At 38.5% G+C, this 17,458-nt stretch overlaps 1 protein-coding gene and 1 non-coding gene across 15 annotated transcripts in view; one reads left to right on the top strand and one right to left on the bottom strand.

Moving 5' to 3' along the window:
• rimbp2a (RIMS binding protein 2a) overlaps positions 1–17,458 on the top strand; it is a 69,613-nt gene that overhangs the window by 18,663 nt on the left and 33,492 nt on the right. For 10 of the 14 annotated variants that reach the window (XM_047805838.1, XM_047805835.1, XM_047805836.1 and 7 more), the window contains one exon: positions 11,351–11,434. The exons of 2 other annotated variants lie outside the window; for them this stretch is intronic. In XM_047805838.1, the coding sequence (XP_047661794.1) occupies positions 11,351–11,434 (84 nt within the window). Of the gene's footprint in view, positions 1–4,497; positions 4,610–11,350; positions 11,435–17,458 lie in introns of those variants that run through there. 2 more of the 14 variants (XM_047805839.1, XM_047805842.1) reach the window with 2 other exon arrangements.
• Positions 8,699–8,854, bottom strand: LOC113638698. The gene has a single exon (XR_003439650.1). It is a non-coding gene; the product is annotated as a U1 spliceosomal RNA (small nuclear RNA).

Below are 17,458 nucleotides of genomic sequence, written 5' to 3'. Positions count from 1 at the left end.
TATAATGACAGTAGCTGATAATTAATAGAGACTAATAAGGGTGGCGAGAGAGAGGAGCAGTCTATTTAATTAGCAAAGCCAAACAAACGCCTGAGTGGAGGGCTTCAGGAGTGCGCGGTGCGTAGGGTGTGGACGTGGATAGACGTGAGAGATGCGGGGCTGAAAGTGTGATTTGAGCTCTGGGCCACTCCTTCATGATAGAATTAGACTCAGTATTAGACTCTGTGTTCTTCCAGCGGACCCAGATTGCTCCTGTAACCTTATTATCCTCTCCATCGCATCGACTAGAGGAGACGTTTAATGCAGCTCTGTTCCAGCTCTCCGGCCATCCCGGCTCTGACCCCCTGCTTCTTCCATCGATCCATTTCTTCCTGACTGAACTCAGAAGAAACAACAATTAGAAACTGTGCTTATTCACAGAAAGTTGCGTTCTACTGACCTTTATCGTGGACACATTTGACACAACCTCAATAACCCGTTTTATTAACACAAACAATTCCTTAACCATGTTTTCCAAGTCAGGAATAAAACAATCAGTAGTTACATTTATATCTAATATCTTTTTGAAAGATGGTTAAGCGCATTAAATTATATAGCTAATGGATATGCAATTTATCAATAACATTTTCGACATAATCTTTTTTTTTTTTTTTTTTTTTACATAAATTCTACCTTAGTACTTAAATTTTGTAAAATAGTTTGTAAGATTTTTTTCCCCACTTTGTTTATAACAGAATACAAGAAATGTGGATAGAAACTTGGCTTGAATCACAAATCTATACCTAAATATTAAAATACTGATGTGTTTCTAACCCTGATGTTGACTGCGTTTCCATAAATGCAGGTCTCGAGGTTTTATTCCTTACATCATGGCAAGTTGCCAACAAACACAATTTTGAATTAATGAATGAATTTTTTTGGCTTCTAAAACATTTTGTTCATTTATAGTAACATGTATAAGTAAGTTCCTGTTATCGTGTACATTATAGCAGCTATAAACAGTCATTCTGTCACCAGCCTCTCTTTTTTTCTCTCTCAAATAAGACAAAAAAAACCAGAAACTTGTCATGTTACTGAGAAACCGCAGCACATAAACCATTCCTGTATTAGGAAACCCAAAGTTTGATAAGATTCCATAAGATATATGTAGATAGTTCACTGCACAAGGCTCTGTGAATGACTACAGAAACAATAACATATTCGAACGACTGTGTTGATATAAACCTGTGATTTGCAGCTGAATAACTGTCAGAGGCAGTGTTATAGAAAATTATATCCTAGTGTGACTGAATTCTTGAATCTGGTCAGGAGGTGTGTATTACGTTTGTATAACAGCATGCTTCTGACAGTAGCTCGGTCAGTAACATTAACAATAGGTTATTGTTTCTATAGCAACAGCTTAGGTTAGGTGACATTTTATGTATGTAAAATGACAAACTGAGAGAGAGAGAGAGAGAGAGAGAGAGAGAGAGAGAGAGAGTGCCTGTGAATGCTAAGAACTAACAACACAGACATTAAAAAACACTACATCGCATTCAGTAATGCTAAGTATTGGAATAACGGTTAATTAAATCATTGTGGTATAAGCAGAATAACACACTTTAGATTGTGCTGTACAAAATACAAAAATAATACAGAAATTCAGAGTTTAACATCGCAGTGGTGTAAAGGTTTACTAATGTTATTGCAGAGTTGGCCTTTGCAATTCTGACATATCCAAAACCTAAAAAAAAATACTCTGGCCGTTCTGACCAATCAGAGGCTACTTAACACTGAGTGTCTGTGAGAGTGCTGATCATTTGTGGCATTGAGATGACACAAAAGAATAATTTCACAAATTCTTACAACAACAAATTCCTGTAGTGATATAATAAACACATAGTGATAAACATCTACGTACATCTTTTTTTTTCTTTTCTCTATCTTCTTTTAACATTACATTCGAGGGTGCATTTGAAGCCCGTGTCTCAAGGGTACTTTGTCCACATCCCATGACAGCACATATATTTAAGAGCCTGAATGGCCGCTGGGAATCCTGTGGTGACCTCAGTAACTCTAGGAAGCCATTTCCTCAATTGATTTCTGCCTGCTTCTTGCCAAATGAGGATGAATTAGCCGAATTTATTTCACAAGCACTAGACAGGATATAAAGGAATGTGAGCATGTAATCGTGAAAGCAGAAATAAGTAGGGCTTGTTTACAAACCCTCATATTTTTCTGTTGGAACAGAAACAACGAGCAGTGATGACATGTCATGACCGAGTCCAAGTCCCAGTTATGATAGTTTGATAACATCCCAAATCTACTTTTAAAGTAAACCGTATGCTCAGTGTGTTATATTATAGACTAAATCCATGTGAAAGCGTGCTAGACAACTAGCTTATATCTATACCGCAGCAGTTGTGCCTCCGCTCCCCCAGTTACAGGGGTGCCATTACTTTTGTCCTCATGGAAGGATTGGTCTTATTTGTAATTACAAAGTAGTTATTAAGGTATTGTGCGTCTACGGCAGCCCGCATGCAGCAATATCTGGCTACATTAATTGAAGACTTAGTCGTCATTTCTCTAGGTGAGTTTTGCCTGTTATGGGTTTTAGCTGGTGTCCCTAATGTAAATCAGCTGTGCCGTGACAACACGCTATTCTGAAGAAAAAAATCACTTAGGAATCTGGCTGGAATTTAGTTTGGTTTGGCCAAAGAAATGTGTTATACACACTGAGCCTCGTTAATGGATCTCTGTGTAAATCATTAGTATGAGCGTTTACACCAGAAACTGGGAATTCCTGAAAACTCCACGAATTTGTACATTTCCAAACAAGAACATGAATGTAAACTGCAAATGTTTACAGCGTTTTGTAGGCGCTGTTTCTCGACGTGCTTCGGAGTCTCGCACGTCCTCATCCGAGGTCACTGGGTTGAGGATTAAGAATGGCAAAAATAATTTTTAAAAACCTGGCTTTTTAAATGATATTAAAGAAATGGCACCATATAAACGGAGGCTGTGTGACTCTCTCTGTGCATAGCTGCAAAACATAACGCCTCAGCTGCTATTTTCATATATCTATAATTATATTGTACTATTTTATTGCCATAGTAGTGAGTCAGAATCATTTCCCCTTCTGTTTTCACTCTGATTTTTCATTTTGAATAAAAAAAAAAACACTTTCTGTCTGTCATTCTGTTTCTCACATTTATCTGGGAACTTGTGGGCATCGCTACATTCAGTGTGATCAGCGTTTCCCAAATTTTGTAAATCCAGTGGAAATGTTTAGTTTGATTTGGTTTATGCAAACATTTACACACAGCTTTACTGAAACATTGTCAAACCCATGGCCCAGTGTTAGTAAATATTTGTTAAGTGTGGACCAGTTAGATAACAGAACTGACATTATGGTTAGTTCTCTTAATGCTTTTTTTTCTCGTGGCTATTAACTAAATGTTGCCTTAGTATTGCAGGAAAACACTCAGAAAACCTGACAGATTGAAGACTCTTACAGAACCTTACAAAGGTTACTAAAAATGTATACAATTTTCTGCTAATTTTTTTTAAATCAGTTTTGTCATGTTGAGTCCAGCATTAATCCCAGCTTCCTGATCATTGCAGCAACCATGCAGTATGTTTGTAATGCAATCTTCTTGCAACCTGTCAGATACACTGCTGAACATTCTGATAACGTTCCCTTCAGCGGAGAGAGAGAATTATTTAGTTTTATTCTGGTCATCTCGGCTGGGTAGATGTCTGTCAGATATCCTACGCTCATTGGTTTTCACATGTGCTTCAATTGTGCACGTGTTCCTTTTATATTCACTGTTGAGGGATGAACAATTTGCACACTGTCCCAGAGCAGAAGCACGTTTCTACCACGTTTCCCGTGTGTGACGCCTCCTGTGGCAGTTCTGCAGCTGGACCAGATCCGCCTATGGCATCATTTTACACCTCGTCATGCAGAGCAGACTGCAGACTTTGTGGGATTTCCCTCTTGCTCAGGTTCTCTAACAGATGCTTCCAAAGAGAAAGAGAGAGCTTTTCCTCATCTCTCCTTTACTTTCTTTTTCAGCATCTTGCACAGATAGTGAGTGTGTGAGCGGCATTAATCGGACTAATTAGGCACCCTAGTTAGCTGTGGTGGCTTTTGGCACAGGAGGAGAAGGGCCATGACTTCACCACCCACTGAGAAACCTTTTTTTTATCACCTCTCTCTCTCTCTCTCTCTCTCTCTCTCTCTCTCTCTCTCTCTCTCTCTCTCTCTCTCTCTCTCTCTCTCTCTCTCTCTCTCTCACACACACACACACACACACACACACACACACACACACACACAAACACACACACACACACACACACACACACACACACATATATATATATGCACACACATAAGGGGAGGTGGGAGGTGGGAGGAGGATGCAGGGGCGGCCATGATGCACAGTGGGGGGAGCTCTGCAGAGAGAGAGGGAGAAAGAGAGAGAGGGAGAGAGAGAGAGAGAGATACGCAGGCCCAGTACACACTGACATTAACACACCCAGAGGAAGCAGCAACGAAGGAGAGGAGAGGAAAGGAATATCCTCATCCATCAGGCAAGATGCTGTGGAAAATAAACCGACACAGGTAGAAATTTTTCCTCTCTCATCTGTCCACCTTCTTTTATTCTCTCTCTTCTCTTTTTTTTAAATCCATATTGGCAGATCTGCAGAATGTGAGCAGATCTGAATAAGGAAAAAATGTTCAAGTTGCTCTGCCCCTATGTATAATTAATCCGTACACATTTATACATAGTATATATAATTTCCACTTTAGCTTGCATGATCTAAAACCCGTAAACACTCACTTCACTGTGGCTCGTGTGGCTCGTGTTTAGTATAGTGTCTCACGTCCCATCGATCTGCTCAGGGGATCAATTCCTGGACCCTTGTAACCTGAAACGTTTCACAGCATCTGTTGGGTTGCCATGGTTACATAGGAAACCACCAGGAGAGAGTAACATTAGGGTCTCGTATTTTGTCTCAGCGCATCTTTCGGCTCTGTCGGCTCTACATTTTTATAAAGCGGTTATTGTATGGGAGATCACACCCTCATCTATGTGAAGCGATGGAGCCTCAGGTGTATCATCAGCTCAGCCAAAATGAAACGTATGCAGCACTTGTTGGGTGAGGATGTGTTTGGAGTCTGAAGTTTCCTTCTTTCTTATAATGTTCAGTTTAGCGTCTCACACAGTTTTGAATCGGTCCAAAGATGTTGTCACAGGGTTACATTAATGTGCTTATTCTAATATAGTAATTCTATACTAACAGAATTAAAGAATTAAAAGGATTGCACGCACAGTCATTGATATGGTTCAGTTTTCTCTAAGGAGACATTTATTTAGCATTAATGGAAGGTCAGAACTTTCTACCAAACAGAGGTAAATGTGTAACTAAGTTTTCCAGCACACCAGAGTCTTCAGTTCAGAAGCCTTTACACATTACAGTTTCTCTGTGACACGGCAAATTTGTTTTTAGGACCTTTCTAGTGTTCTAATGCAAGTGATGACAAGAACAAATTTGTTTCAGGTCATTCCACAACACTAAATACAACCTTAAATGGAAAATGGATGGTTTTTTTTTTGTTGTTTTTTTCTTCTGACAATTGCTTTTGTATAAGAGAAATAACAATAATGATATGCAAATCACCTCAGACCTTAAGCCACGCCCTCTGCCTATGCCTGAGGTAGATTAGCATTCAGTGTAAAGACTTTTTTTTCCCTCTTTGTGACTTTGGCCTGTTGTCCATGTTCAAAGAAAACAGTGTCATTTATTGTAAGAATCCGTGCGTAATAGCTGTGTGTGTAAATATTCGCAGCTTTCACAAAAGAATAAACAACACATATCCTGATTTTTTTTTTTCAGATGGAGCTGCTTTATAGTTTTACCAACAAAAATAAAATATTAACTTCCTTTAGTAATTCAATTTATTTCCGGTTTACCCATGAATTTTAGTGATGGATCTATGATGTTAAACTGGTGGCTATAGATTTCCGTTGTTTGTTAGCTACATTAGCCTTGTATCCTTTGGATATTAGACATATCCCAGCTGATCGATTGAATTTAGGATGTGTTTACATTTGGTTTTTGTACGGATGGTACAATAATAATAAGAAGAAGAATAAGAAGAAAAAAATACATTTTTATCAGGCTTACTACTCAGGATTTTGTCCAACTCAAGGGCCACACAGCTGTTTGTTTTTTGTTAACATATGTATGCCTCTGACACAGCTACGGTGTCACAGCAACAGGAGCAGAAAGACAAAAAGAGAAGATTTACAGACAGGAAGCAGATGGATTTAGACGAGGTCATGCAGAGTCATGCACTGTCATGAGTCTGAGATTAAAGGAATAGTTCAGCATTTTCTGTCCTAATATCTCCGCATTGCATGTGTAATGTGTGTGATTACTACAGGCAGGAGTGTGGATTTATAGACTCTCTGCTCTACAGACTGGAGAAATGTGCCGTTTCAATACAGAATCACCTTCTCCCTCCGTCCGAGCTAGCGGATGTCTGTGGAACAGAGTCAATAAAATACTCATCTGACAATTCACCTACAAACTCAACCCTGTTCCAAATGAATAAATGCCAGCTGTTTTCTCTCACAGCCAAAATCACACCATCAAACCATGCTTGCTGCTGAGAGCTGCTATGGTACAGCAAGATGTGGGCATGTGGTAGCCTAGTGGTTATGGTGTTGGGCTACCAATCGGAAAGTTGTGAGTTCGATCACAGGTACACCAAGCTGCCACTGTTGGGCCCCTGAGCAAGGCCCTTAACCCTCAGTTATACAAAAATGAGATAATGTAAGTCGCTCTGGATAAGGGTGTCTGCCAAATGCTGTAAATGTAAGATGGGGTGGGATATATACATTTACTGGCCACTTTTTTTTTTTTAGAAACACTTACTCATTTATGCAGTTATCCATCAGTCTCTAGAGTGTATACTGTCTTGTTTTGGTGCATCTGTACCCATGATAGCCTCAGATTTCTGTGAAAGGAGTGAAACCCAGAGAAATCTTCTGCAGTTGTAGTTGATCCACCTCAAAGTTTGATGTGTTCTACATGCTGAGATGCTTTTCTGCTCAGTGTGGTGGTAAAGAGTGATTAATAATTATTAAGTTACTGTAGACTTCTTGCCAGCTCAGATCAGTCTGATCATTCTCCTGTGATCTGATCTCTGAGGTGGAACAAGGCATTTCATCCTATAGACATTTCACTTGCATTTTCACACCATTCTGTGTAAACTCTAGAGACTGTTTGAAAATTTGTGTGAAAATCCCAGTCCAACAGTTTCCCTAATACTCAAACCAGCCCTTCTGGCTCTAAAAACCCCACGATGGGTAAAGTAACAGAGATCACTTGTTTTCCGAGTTGTTTAAAGTGGCTGGAGAGTGTAGGCTTTTATAGAACATGCTTTGCATGTATGCTTTGCTTTTAATACTAGTTCAGAATGCGACGTTGAAATTGCTTAAATCATTATCTCTGACAGGATAAAAACATTTGTCTGTTGACTGTTTGGAATCGCCACAGCAGACTATCCCCACTGCATACTCCATTTAACACATTATTATTATTATTTTCACTGCATGCTCTTCCTGATTGATCCCTCCAATGTTTTCCAAGCTTGGGACCGGCACTGAGAGTCGGTTCCAAATTCAAATTCCAATTTTTTTTCTCACATACACAATCATACACAGTACGACGTGTAGTGGAATACTTTTTATGACTGTCCTTGATATAAAAAAAAAATCCAATTGTAGAGAACAAAAGAATAAAATAAAGGAATAAAAATAAAGGTACAAGTAGATATATATAAAGAAGAAAATAAAATCGAATACATATCAAAAATATATAGAAAATCGAACCAGAGGTTTCTTGAATCAGGGATTCTTCTGCTATTGTGTAGATGTGTGTAACACCGAGGGAGAGGTACTAGCAGTGTAACATTAAGTCACGCCGTCGTATATCTGTCTCTTTTTACTGCTCCAGATTTATGCATCTCGGTCTGTATTCAGATTTAAACTGGAAGTGGGTGTGCTCTAAAACAAAACAGGGCAATAGACTTTAGTCAACTCCTGAACTTCTACAGTTTCTTAACTCCAGCTCGCTTCACACAAAGTTAAAAATGAACTCAACCAGACCCCCTGTGGATCTTTCTCACATCTCTGATGTGACTGACTAACTTACAATAACAGCATCTTTACCAAATCCTCTAAAAGGTTGTTTATAGTTTACACCAAAAAGTCCTGAATAATGGTTTATTAGATTCACAGTAAGTGTTTTTCCATCATCATGGTAGATGTGCATCTGACTTTAAGCTCCAGCGCAGAGCTTCTGCTAGTCAGAATAGTGCACTTTATATATCGTGAACTTCCATGAGCATCATACTCAGGTTGGTTTAATTTCCCAAAATCCAAACCAACATAATCCATCGTGACTCCGACTAGTCAGGTAGTAAAGAGTGAGAGTGAAAGTGATGTGACATACGGCTAAGTGACCCATACTCAGAATTCGTTCTCTGCATTTGACCCATCCAAAGTGCACACACACAGCAGTGAACACATACACCGCGAACACACACCCGGAGCAGTGGGCAGCCATTTATGCTGCGGCGCCCGGGGAGCAGTTGGGGGGGTTCAGTGCCTTGCTCAAGGGCACCTCAGTCGTGGCCGGCCTGAGACTGATAGTCCCCCACTATCAGAAATTATGCAGTCGAGATTCCCGCATTTGGGGAATTCGCAAAGGTCAGCACAGCCCGAGTGCAATGGCCGAGCCTCACTTTGGGCAAACCACCTCCTTGATCATGGTATTGCCCCTGCCAGGTAAGTAACAGCGCCGCATGTTTATCCTCATGATTATGATCTTTGTCACGCAAGCATTATTGTTGTGTACTTCTTGTTGGAGGATGCATCAGAAGGAAAATAATAGCTTCTGTCTTTCTCAGATGACTTTTTTGTTGCTACCATAAATTCCCTTCCTGGCAAGCTTTCTAAAAAAAAATGTACGCCTCTTATTTGTGTCTGGTTACAATATTTGTTTGTTAAATATTAAGTCTGAATAAAATATTTATATTCTTTTATATCCATGACTGGTTTACACTGCTTTAGAATTCAGGGGCACTTTAAGGTTAAAGCGTGAAGTGAAGCAAAACTGTCTGAGAGCGAGACTTGTTGAGATTGAGTTTACTTTTTTTTCATGTCCCCTGGTGTGGGCGTGATGCTTCAGACAGTAGCGGAGGCGGCTGGCACTGATGGCAGCTCTTTTCTAGATCTCCCTCATCCTCATTTCAACCCTCCTTCTTTTTCTTCTTCTTTGTCCTCTTCTTCCTCCTCCTTCTCCTTTCCTGTTGCACTCATCCTCGCTTGGCTGAGCTCAGATGGAGCTGATGGGAAAGGGTGGCATGCTGCATTTCTGTTTCCAAATCCCACGTCTCCATGTAGAGACTTTCGCTAAAGTACAGCACTAATGTAGAAGACAGATTTCTGACTAATCCTGATGCCAGCACCACTCCCTGACCAAAAATCTCGCCGCTTAACTTTTCAAATACGATCATCGGACGCATTCACAGGCATGCACATACATTCAGATGTATTGGCACCCCTGTGAGAAGATGGGTAAAATTTGAAATTACAAAATGTTTAAAATTCAATAATTCTAATATTCTAGACAATCCATACAATAAGCTATGTAAATTTATCTATAACATTTATTATATTTTGTACACAAATATGTCAGATTTATTGGCACCCATATAAGAAAACGACCAACAGCAATCGCATTAAATAGAAATATATAAAAAAAGCCTAACTCCTGACTGATCATCTGACTCATCCTGTTTAAGATGATATGTTTAGCGTGCAGCTGTCAGTATTTCCATGCAGCCCTCATTATGCTTGAGTAAATATGCATGATTTCAGGCAGCAGCCGTAAGCTAGGAAAACTGTAAGTAAACATCAGCCCAGCTGTTTGCTCTCATGGCTATTGTTTCCACCTGAAGAGGTTTCTATAGCAACAGCATACATGCACGCACACACATGCACGCACACATGATGAACACGGTTAATGCTTGCTGTCAAGCTGTCCGTGTCATGAGCACTAAAGACTTTATCCACCACATAACCAGCCAGCACTTCTACTCATTGTGTCAAATATGCGGTTTTTTTTTTTTTTTTTTTTTTTTTTTTTTTTGGTGTTCTGAACTGCACAGTGAATAAAACCTTCATGAGAACCATCTCCAACCTTATAAATATATTTGTACTATATCTAGGGTTTCTGGTGCTACTATACTGGTTAGTGCTGTATTTTTATAATTCCACTGAGAGGTTGTGAGAGGTTGTATGCCATGCGGATGTAACCTGGGGACATCGTTAGCATGGCTTCAGTGGCGTTTTATAGGAGCAAATCTTTTATTAAGAGAAAAACTCTTACAATCTCAAAAAAGTGCTGGTCGGGTTCTACCGTAAGCTTATAAAATCTTCTCTCATTTGAACTTCCCAGCGAAGAGAAATCCAGCATAGATTTAGTAGAGATGACAGACAGACTCTCAGACTAAGTGCACCTATACAACACTGTTAAAGCAGAGACTCAGCTCAGCCAACTACAAATATTAGCTTGAAAGTTGAACCAGATCTGTTTGAGTAGAGTGGACAGATAAGGACTGCTGCATCGATCCTTTCAGGTAAAGCTGAATGGAGGGATTAATCCCACTGAACCACTTTCACTGGGTAGTCAAACGGTAATGTAGCAAATGGAAAACGTCTTAATTATTCTCTCATTTTATTCCATCAGATGACGCTTTTATCCGAACTGACAAGTGAAGTCAGTCCGATCAACGTCAGACGATTAACAGAAAAACAAACATGTTCTAGGATGAGTGTATATATGTCTATGAGGAGCCACTTTGTTCAGATTCCTTTATTTTTCCACACTGTTCTGTATAATACACAGAATGCAAACTAGTCTACGCTATTTTGTGTATTTGTTCATGTAGCGATGGACTTTATGTGGCTAAGACAACTTACTTTAAGTCCTTAGCAGCTGGTGTTGTTTTACTCTATGTAGCTCTGTGTTGTTATGTAGCTTCATAGTCCTGGAGCAATGCTGTTTCATCTTACTACAGTATGTACTGCATCAGCTATATATGAAATGTACATTCGTTGATATGACAATAAAGCTTCTTGACTTGACTTGAAAAAGCCGTAAAAGTTTGTAATTACCGACCGTTCATGTCAATTGTTTAAAAAGTGACAGAGCTTTCGGATGTTGCTTGAGGGGAAAACTAAAGAAGCTGACTTGTGTGTTTTGTGGAATTTTTTTTCTCCATCAGGAAACAGAAGTGAGTGAGAGGAGGAAGAGATGTCAGCTTCTTGAGAGAGAGGTGAAGAACAAGGTCTCAGCATGCCAGAGTTTAGTAAGTTTAATCAGCTCAACTTCTCTGTACAACACTTCTAATACTCTTCTTAAGTGTCTGTGTGCAGGCATGGTCTCTACCGTACAGACCAGAACAGTTGTGATGTGTTGGGGATTTAGTCTGCAGACTTTTGTTTTAAGCTGCAAAAGAAAGAACAAAATGTGTATAACCAGAAAAAGTGTATAAACCAGAAACAGAAAAACACTATGAGCAAGGTAATGGGAGGCAACGCAACAAACACACAAGATCAATATCAAAAACATGAACATAACAGTGAGGTAGAAGATAAATATGTGGATTAAGGGAAACGCAGAAGAGGTGTGACATGAGTGAGACAGTTCTTCTTCTTCTTCTTCTTCTTCTTCTTCTTCTTCTTCTTCTTCTTCTTCTTCTTTTAGGGGTACAAGCACCTAAGGTGACTTTCCAGGAACTCATAATAGCTTGCATGTAAAGTCGTGTGAAAAAAACATGGTTTTTATTTTATTTTACATATTTAAACATATGGGCATTTTACCTTCATTTTAACAATATTGGAGATTCAAGTAACATAACGAAACAAATAAAACCAAAGAAAGGTCTTTGTTAAATGATCTGTAAAATGATATTTAAAAAAAGAATAATTTCTTCTGAGGAGAAACTAAGGACACCCCCACATTTATTTGTAATTTAGACAGATAAAATGACCTACAGGTCTATCACATTACTTGCAAATTATTAGAACATTGTTTCAGAGCATTTTGAAGTGAGCTTGCTTTATTTAAACCTCAGATATTTATTTTGGTTTACTCTTAATTGTTGAAGTGAGAGGTATCACCATCAGATCCAAAGAGCTCTCTGAGGCCTTCAGAAAGAAGATTGTTGATGCTTATGAGTCTGGTAAGGGATATAAAATGATCTCAAAAGAATTTGTAATCAGCCACTCCACTGTCCAAAAATCATTTACAAGTGGAGAAGATTTAAAACAACTGCCAACAGGACCAGGTCAGGACATCCAAACAAATTCACCCCAAGAACAGACTGCAAGATACTTAATGAAGTCTCCAAAACCCTAAAATATCATCACAGGACCTACAACAAGCTCTTGCAGTACAGTTGATGTCAAAGTGCATGAATCTACAATCAGAAAGAGACTTAAATTATCATAGGAGGGCAAGACTGAAGTTTGCCAAAGAACACAGAGACAAAGTCCATGACTTCTGGAATAATGTTCTTTGGACAGATGAGTCTAAAAGTGATTTATCTGGAGACCATAACAAAGGGCATGCTTGGTATAAACAAACTACAGCATCTCTGCAAAAGAACCTCATACCAACTGTGAACTATGGAGGTGGAAGTGTTATTGTTTGGGGATGCTTTACTGCAGCAGGACCTGGCCAGCTCATCATCATAGGATCCACTATGAATTCTACATTGTATCAGAAGGTGCTTGAGGAACATGTGAGAATATCTGTCAAAAAATTGAAGCTGAAGTGGAACTGGACCTTGAAACATGACAGAAACATACCAGTAAATCCACCAAGGACTTGGTGAAAAGTAAAAAACTGAGAATTCTGAGATGGCCTGCATTGAGGACATTGTTCATGTCAGAAATTAGAAGATGGCTACAAGACACATCTTGTAGGTTGAGCTTATTTCAGCCTAAGGGGTAAATACTTGTGACCATTTTGTCTGTTGAATCATGTTACAATTCATCCAAGAATAGAGATCAACAATCAAAGCAGTGCCTGGGAACTTTAAGTGTAGAACAAATATGATTTGTTTACTCCCAGCTATTATAAATAAATGTTAAAATTAAATAAAATAAATAAATAAATAAAGTCAATTGTAGCTGCAGAGACACATTAAGTATTAAACTAGAACTGACTTTTCAGTTGTTCTGTAGTGGACTCAGTGTAATGTCCTAAAATATCCAGGACCCAGATTTGCTGTTGTCATTTTATTTAATCCCCATCATGACTCAGAGGTGGCTTAGAAGCGTACATGTTCAGGACGACAGCATGGATTAAAACGACAAACTGAATATCAGGGGTTGTTGTGGCAGGGAGGACTCTGGGAATTTATTGTTATGTAATACCAACCAGCCTCTGGACAAAGTATTTTCATATTAACCACCGGACATATACCAAACACTACATATATATTGTAATGGAGTAACAACCAGCTGCAAGGTTGCCAGGTCAGTGCAAAAAAAAAATTGCAATCTGCACAAAGTCAAATGATCTAATATTTCATACTATAAGATTGTTATAAACTAAATATAGGTATATGTGGCAAATTGTCTTAGATTGGCAGATAATTTGGCATATTTCAGTAGTATCTAAGGTATTATATACTTATTATACTATGATTACATTTTATATACAATATAAGACTATAATATGGTGTACGTTATTACTGTGGCATTTGACATTTACTCTGTGACTTTCGAAATAACTTTTAAACATGACACAAAAGGCTTATGGACATTATTCAAGGACACAGCTGTAAATTACCAACCTTCTGCTCAGTAGGAAAAGCACCAAGTGTCTAAAGAAATTTGTCCTAAGCCAAAATTGAGTCTGACCTCTGGGTTCAGATGCTGATTGAGCGACAGCGTAGGAGCTGAGCTGCATACATATGTACAGGCTGCATTATATTATTAGATATTGTGTTGGTAGTATAATGCAAACTTGCAGAAATATGATGCTTGGCCTCCTATATGAAGCACAAATCTCAGAGGAAGGAATAATGAGGCAGTGATTTACCACGCTAAGGGACCAACCATGCAGCTGCTCACTCAAGACTGACTTTGTCTTTGTTTGAGGTTATTAAAGCTCCTATATTATGGAATTATTATTTTTTTTCTGTTTTTCAGTTCAGTTTTTTTTACACACTTTTCTTAATGTGTCATTTACACATAACTTGGCTCTTTGAGTCAGCTAATTCATTCATTCATTCATTCATTCATTTTCTACCGCTTATCCGAACTACCTTTGAGTCAGCTCTTTTATGTGAATGTTGAAGTTCTCCTAATATTTTTTTGTTTTGTTCTCTAACAATGGATGGAATTTCATCAAGTGTTTCCTCTGAAGTTTATTTTAAATATATATATATATATATATATATATATATATATATATATATATATATATATATATATATATATATATATATATATATATATATATATATACATACATTCATCCTGGTGCAGGGCATTTAATCAAATAATACCTTTGTTTCTTGTCCATACAGCACATGAATGTTTTCTTTGGGCCATATTTATACATTTACGGCATTTATCAGACACCCTTATCCAGAGTGACTTACAACTGAGGGCCTTGCTCAGGGGCCCAGCAATGGCAGCTTGGTAGACCTGGGGTTCGAACCCGTGACCTTCTGATCAGTAGCCCACTACCACATCCCATGTATAGTTAGATATATTGCTGAAACATGTGATATACTTCCTTCAGCCAGAAGATACAGAATTTCCATCACTACATGCTATTTCTGTCACGTACTTGAGCTATATTATTCAAGAGATTCATCCGAGTAACTTAGCATAATTGAATGGTAGCCATCAATCTCGAATATCTGTATAGAAGATTACATAAAGTAACAGCTGGAGGCACATTATAATTGTTTAGGGCACTAGTGTGTGATTTGGGATGATGCATACAGCACTCTAGTGAGCATAGGATAGACAGATAGATGTACAGACAGACAGGCAGTAAAGAACCTGAATAGTATTAAAGTATCTGATAATCATTTCTTTTTCGTGTTATTTCACAATATACGTGTGGATCCTTGAGTTCCTCTGTTTGTGTTTTGCTAAAAAGCTGTGACTGAATCAGCTCTATAAACTGACTGAACTCATCTGATTAGCTTGGAGAACGACTTTTAGTCTAGATTCACTGACTCGAGGGGTGTGGATCATGTTACACACACACACACACACACACACACACACACACACACACACACACACACACACACACACACACACACACACACACACACACACACACTCTAAATCAATACAATTTATGAAATGAAAATACTGACTCGCACTAGAAGCGAGCAATAACAGAACAATAAATCCTAATTCTGTTCCACATTCACATAAATCTCTCCATCATCTCTGGTTAAAGCTCATTTTGAGGATGCTGTTTCCTCTAAGCGATCTCCCGACTCCTCATTTCTCAACCAGAAACCTTTTTTTTAAAAATGCTTCTCCGTTCTTGGTGGTTCTTTGCAAGCTAATGAATATTAATGAAGTCTGCTTTATGAATATTAATGACTAGGGGATGAGTTAGAGAGGAAAAAATACACTTTACAACAGTTTAATAAAAGTGCGTCGACTTCATTTTAGAGTAAAATGGATAGAGATTGTGGTTCAGGTTCACTTAGGAATATTAAGGACCTTTAAACCCTGTTAGATGCTCTTTTTGTTCATCTTGCCCTTTTGTTCCTGTACCCTTTTCACTGTGAAGTGCAAAACTTCAAAATTTCAGCTTAAACCTGAACCTTATGTGTGCCCTGACTCTGTGTGAGGAGAAGACCTTTATTTCTTTGACTGTGTGTACGGCTGAGCTGAGCTTCTCAATTACCAGTCTCAATTACCGTCTCAATTACCAGTCTCAATTACCGTCTCAATTACCTCTCTCTCTCTCTCTCTCTCTCTCTCTCTCTCTCTCTCTCTCTCTCTCTCTCTCTCACACACACACACACACACACACACACACACACACACACACACACACACACACACACACACACACACACACCTTTTTATAGACTCACTTTTTCATCCTTTATCCATAAATCTTTATATTTGTATCCACATTAAACCGCTTTTCATTTTATTTAAAATGTCAGTAACTTTGCAAAAGGACTTTTCTTCCTGTTTACCCTTCATCTATGTCTGTTTCACATAAACGTCTGCAACAGTTCTGCCATTAAACCCAATTTAGTGATTCGGAATGTCCATTATGTTTGCTGCTTTAACTTTTGAGTATGCAGCTAAATGCTTTTTTTATGTTTGTTTAAGTCAGTAAAGAACTGAATGTCGGCTTGAGGCAGAAATTTGCACAAAATCATTTCGAATGACTTCCATTAGCTCCAGTGTAAAATTATATAAGTAATAATAAGTCAGATAAACAAGTAAAAGTCAGACAAGAAGTCATGTTTTGGAGCTCAACCACATTCGGACAAAGGTATAAATCTATGTACATTTGATTTTTATTCCTAAACTATTTCTCTAAGTATTTGCTGGTCTGATGTGATGGAACATGACGTCCTGAACGTTCCCGGCTGTATTCTCACAAATAAACATCCTCAGAGGAGAGGTGTCCCAGGCCATGTCGTGTTTAGTGTCCTGATGTACTGAAGCTGTCATGTCAATGCTGACGCTGCAGCTGACACACAGAGAAGCCCATTTCAGACTGAGGGTCATAAGGATACCAGACAGAAGCAGGGCAGCTGATGCACTTTGACATGTGAAGCAGTCAGGAGGAGACAGAACACTTAGTCAGAGCTGAATGGCATTGAATGGCTTTAAAAGTCCGAAGTTAAGCCACACACTCCTTAAAAACTCCATAATACTGTGAGCTTTTCTTCTGTTTTACAGTTTAGCGAATGAAAGCTTCAGTTATAGCAGATTGTCAGAAAAATGCCGACGTCAAAGCCGAATAATATTATATGACAGACGCATACGTGTTCAGTCTTCCATTTCAATTGCAATACTAATCTATCTTTAACAGTTTGTCTTGGTTCTTAATCATTCCTAAAATCATTTTAGAACAAATGAAGTAATGAAGGAGTCAAGCCTGAGGCGAGTCTACACCAGCACAGAGTCGGAATGGTACAATCCATTGTAGGGGTGTTAAAGAATCTTGTATGATTCGTTCAAAATCCCCTAGCACTTTAGCACCTTTTTTCCCCATTTATTTTTTCCATAAATTTTCAATTAGTTTTAGGTATTTTTCAATCTTTAAAAAGCACTCTCGTTTACATGGTGTATGAAGTGGTGCTTTATGAGTAAAC

This window comes from Tachysurus fulvidraco, chromosome 21 (genome assembly GCF_022655615.1).
Source record: "Tachysurus fulvidraco isolate hzauxx_2018 chromosome 21, HZAU_PFXX_2.0, whole genome shotgun sequence".
NCBI lineage: Eukaryota > Metazoa > Chordata > Actinopteri > Siluriformes > Bagridae > Tachysurus > Tachysurus fulvidraco.
The sequence above is the reverse complement of the archived record's forward strand: the minus strand, read 5'-3'. Positions and strand labels throughout refer to the sequence as shown.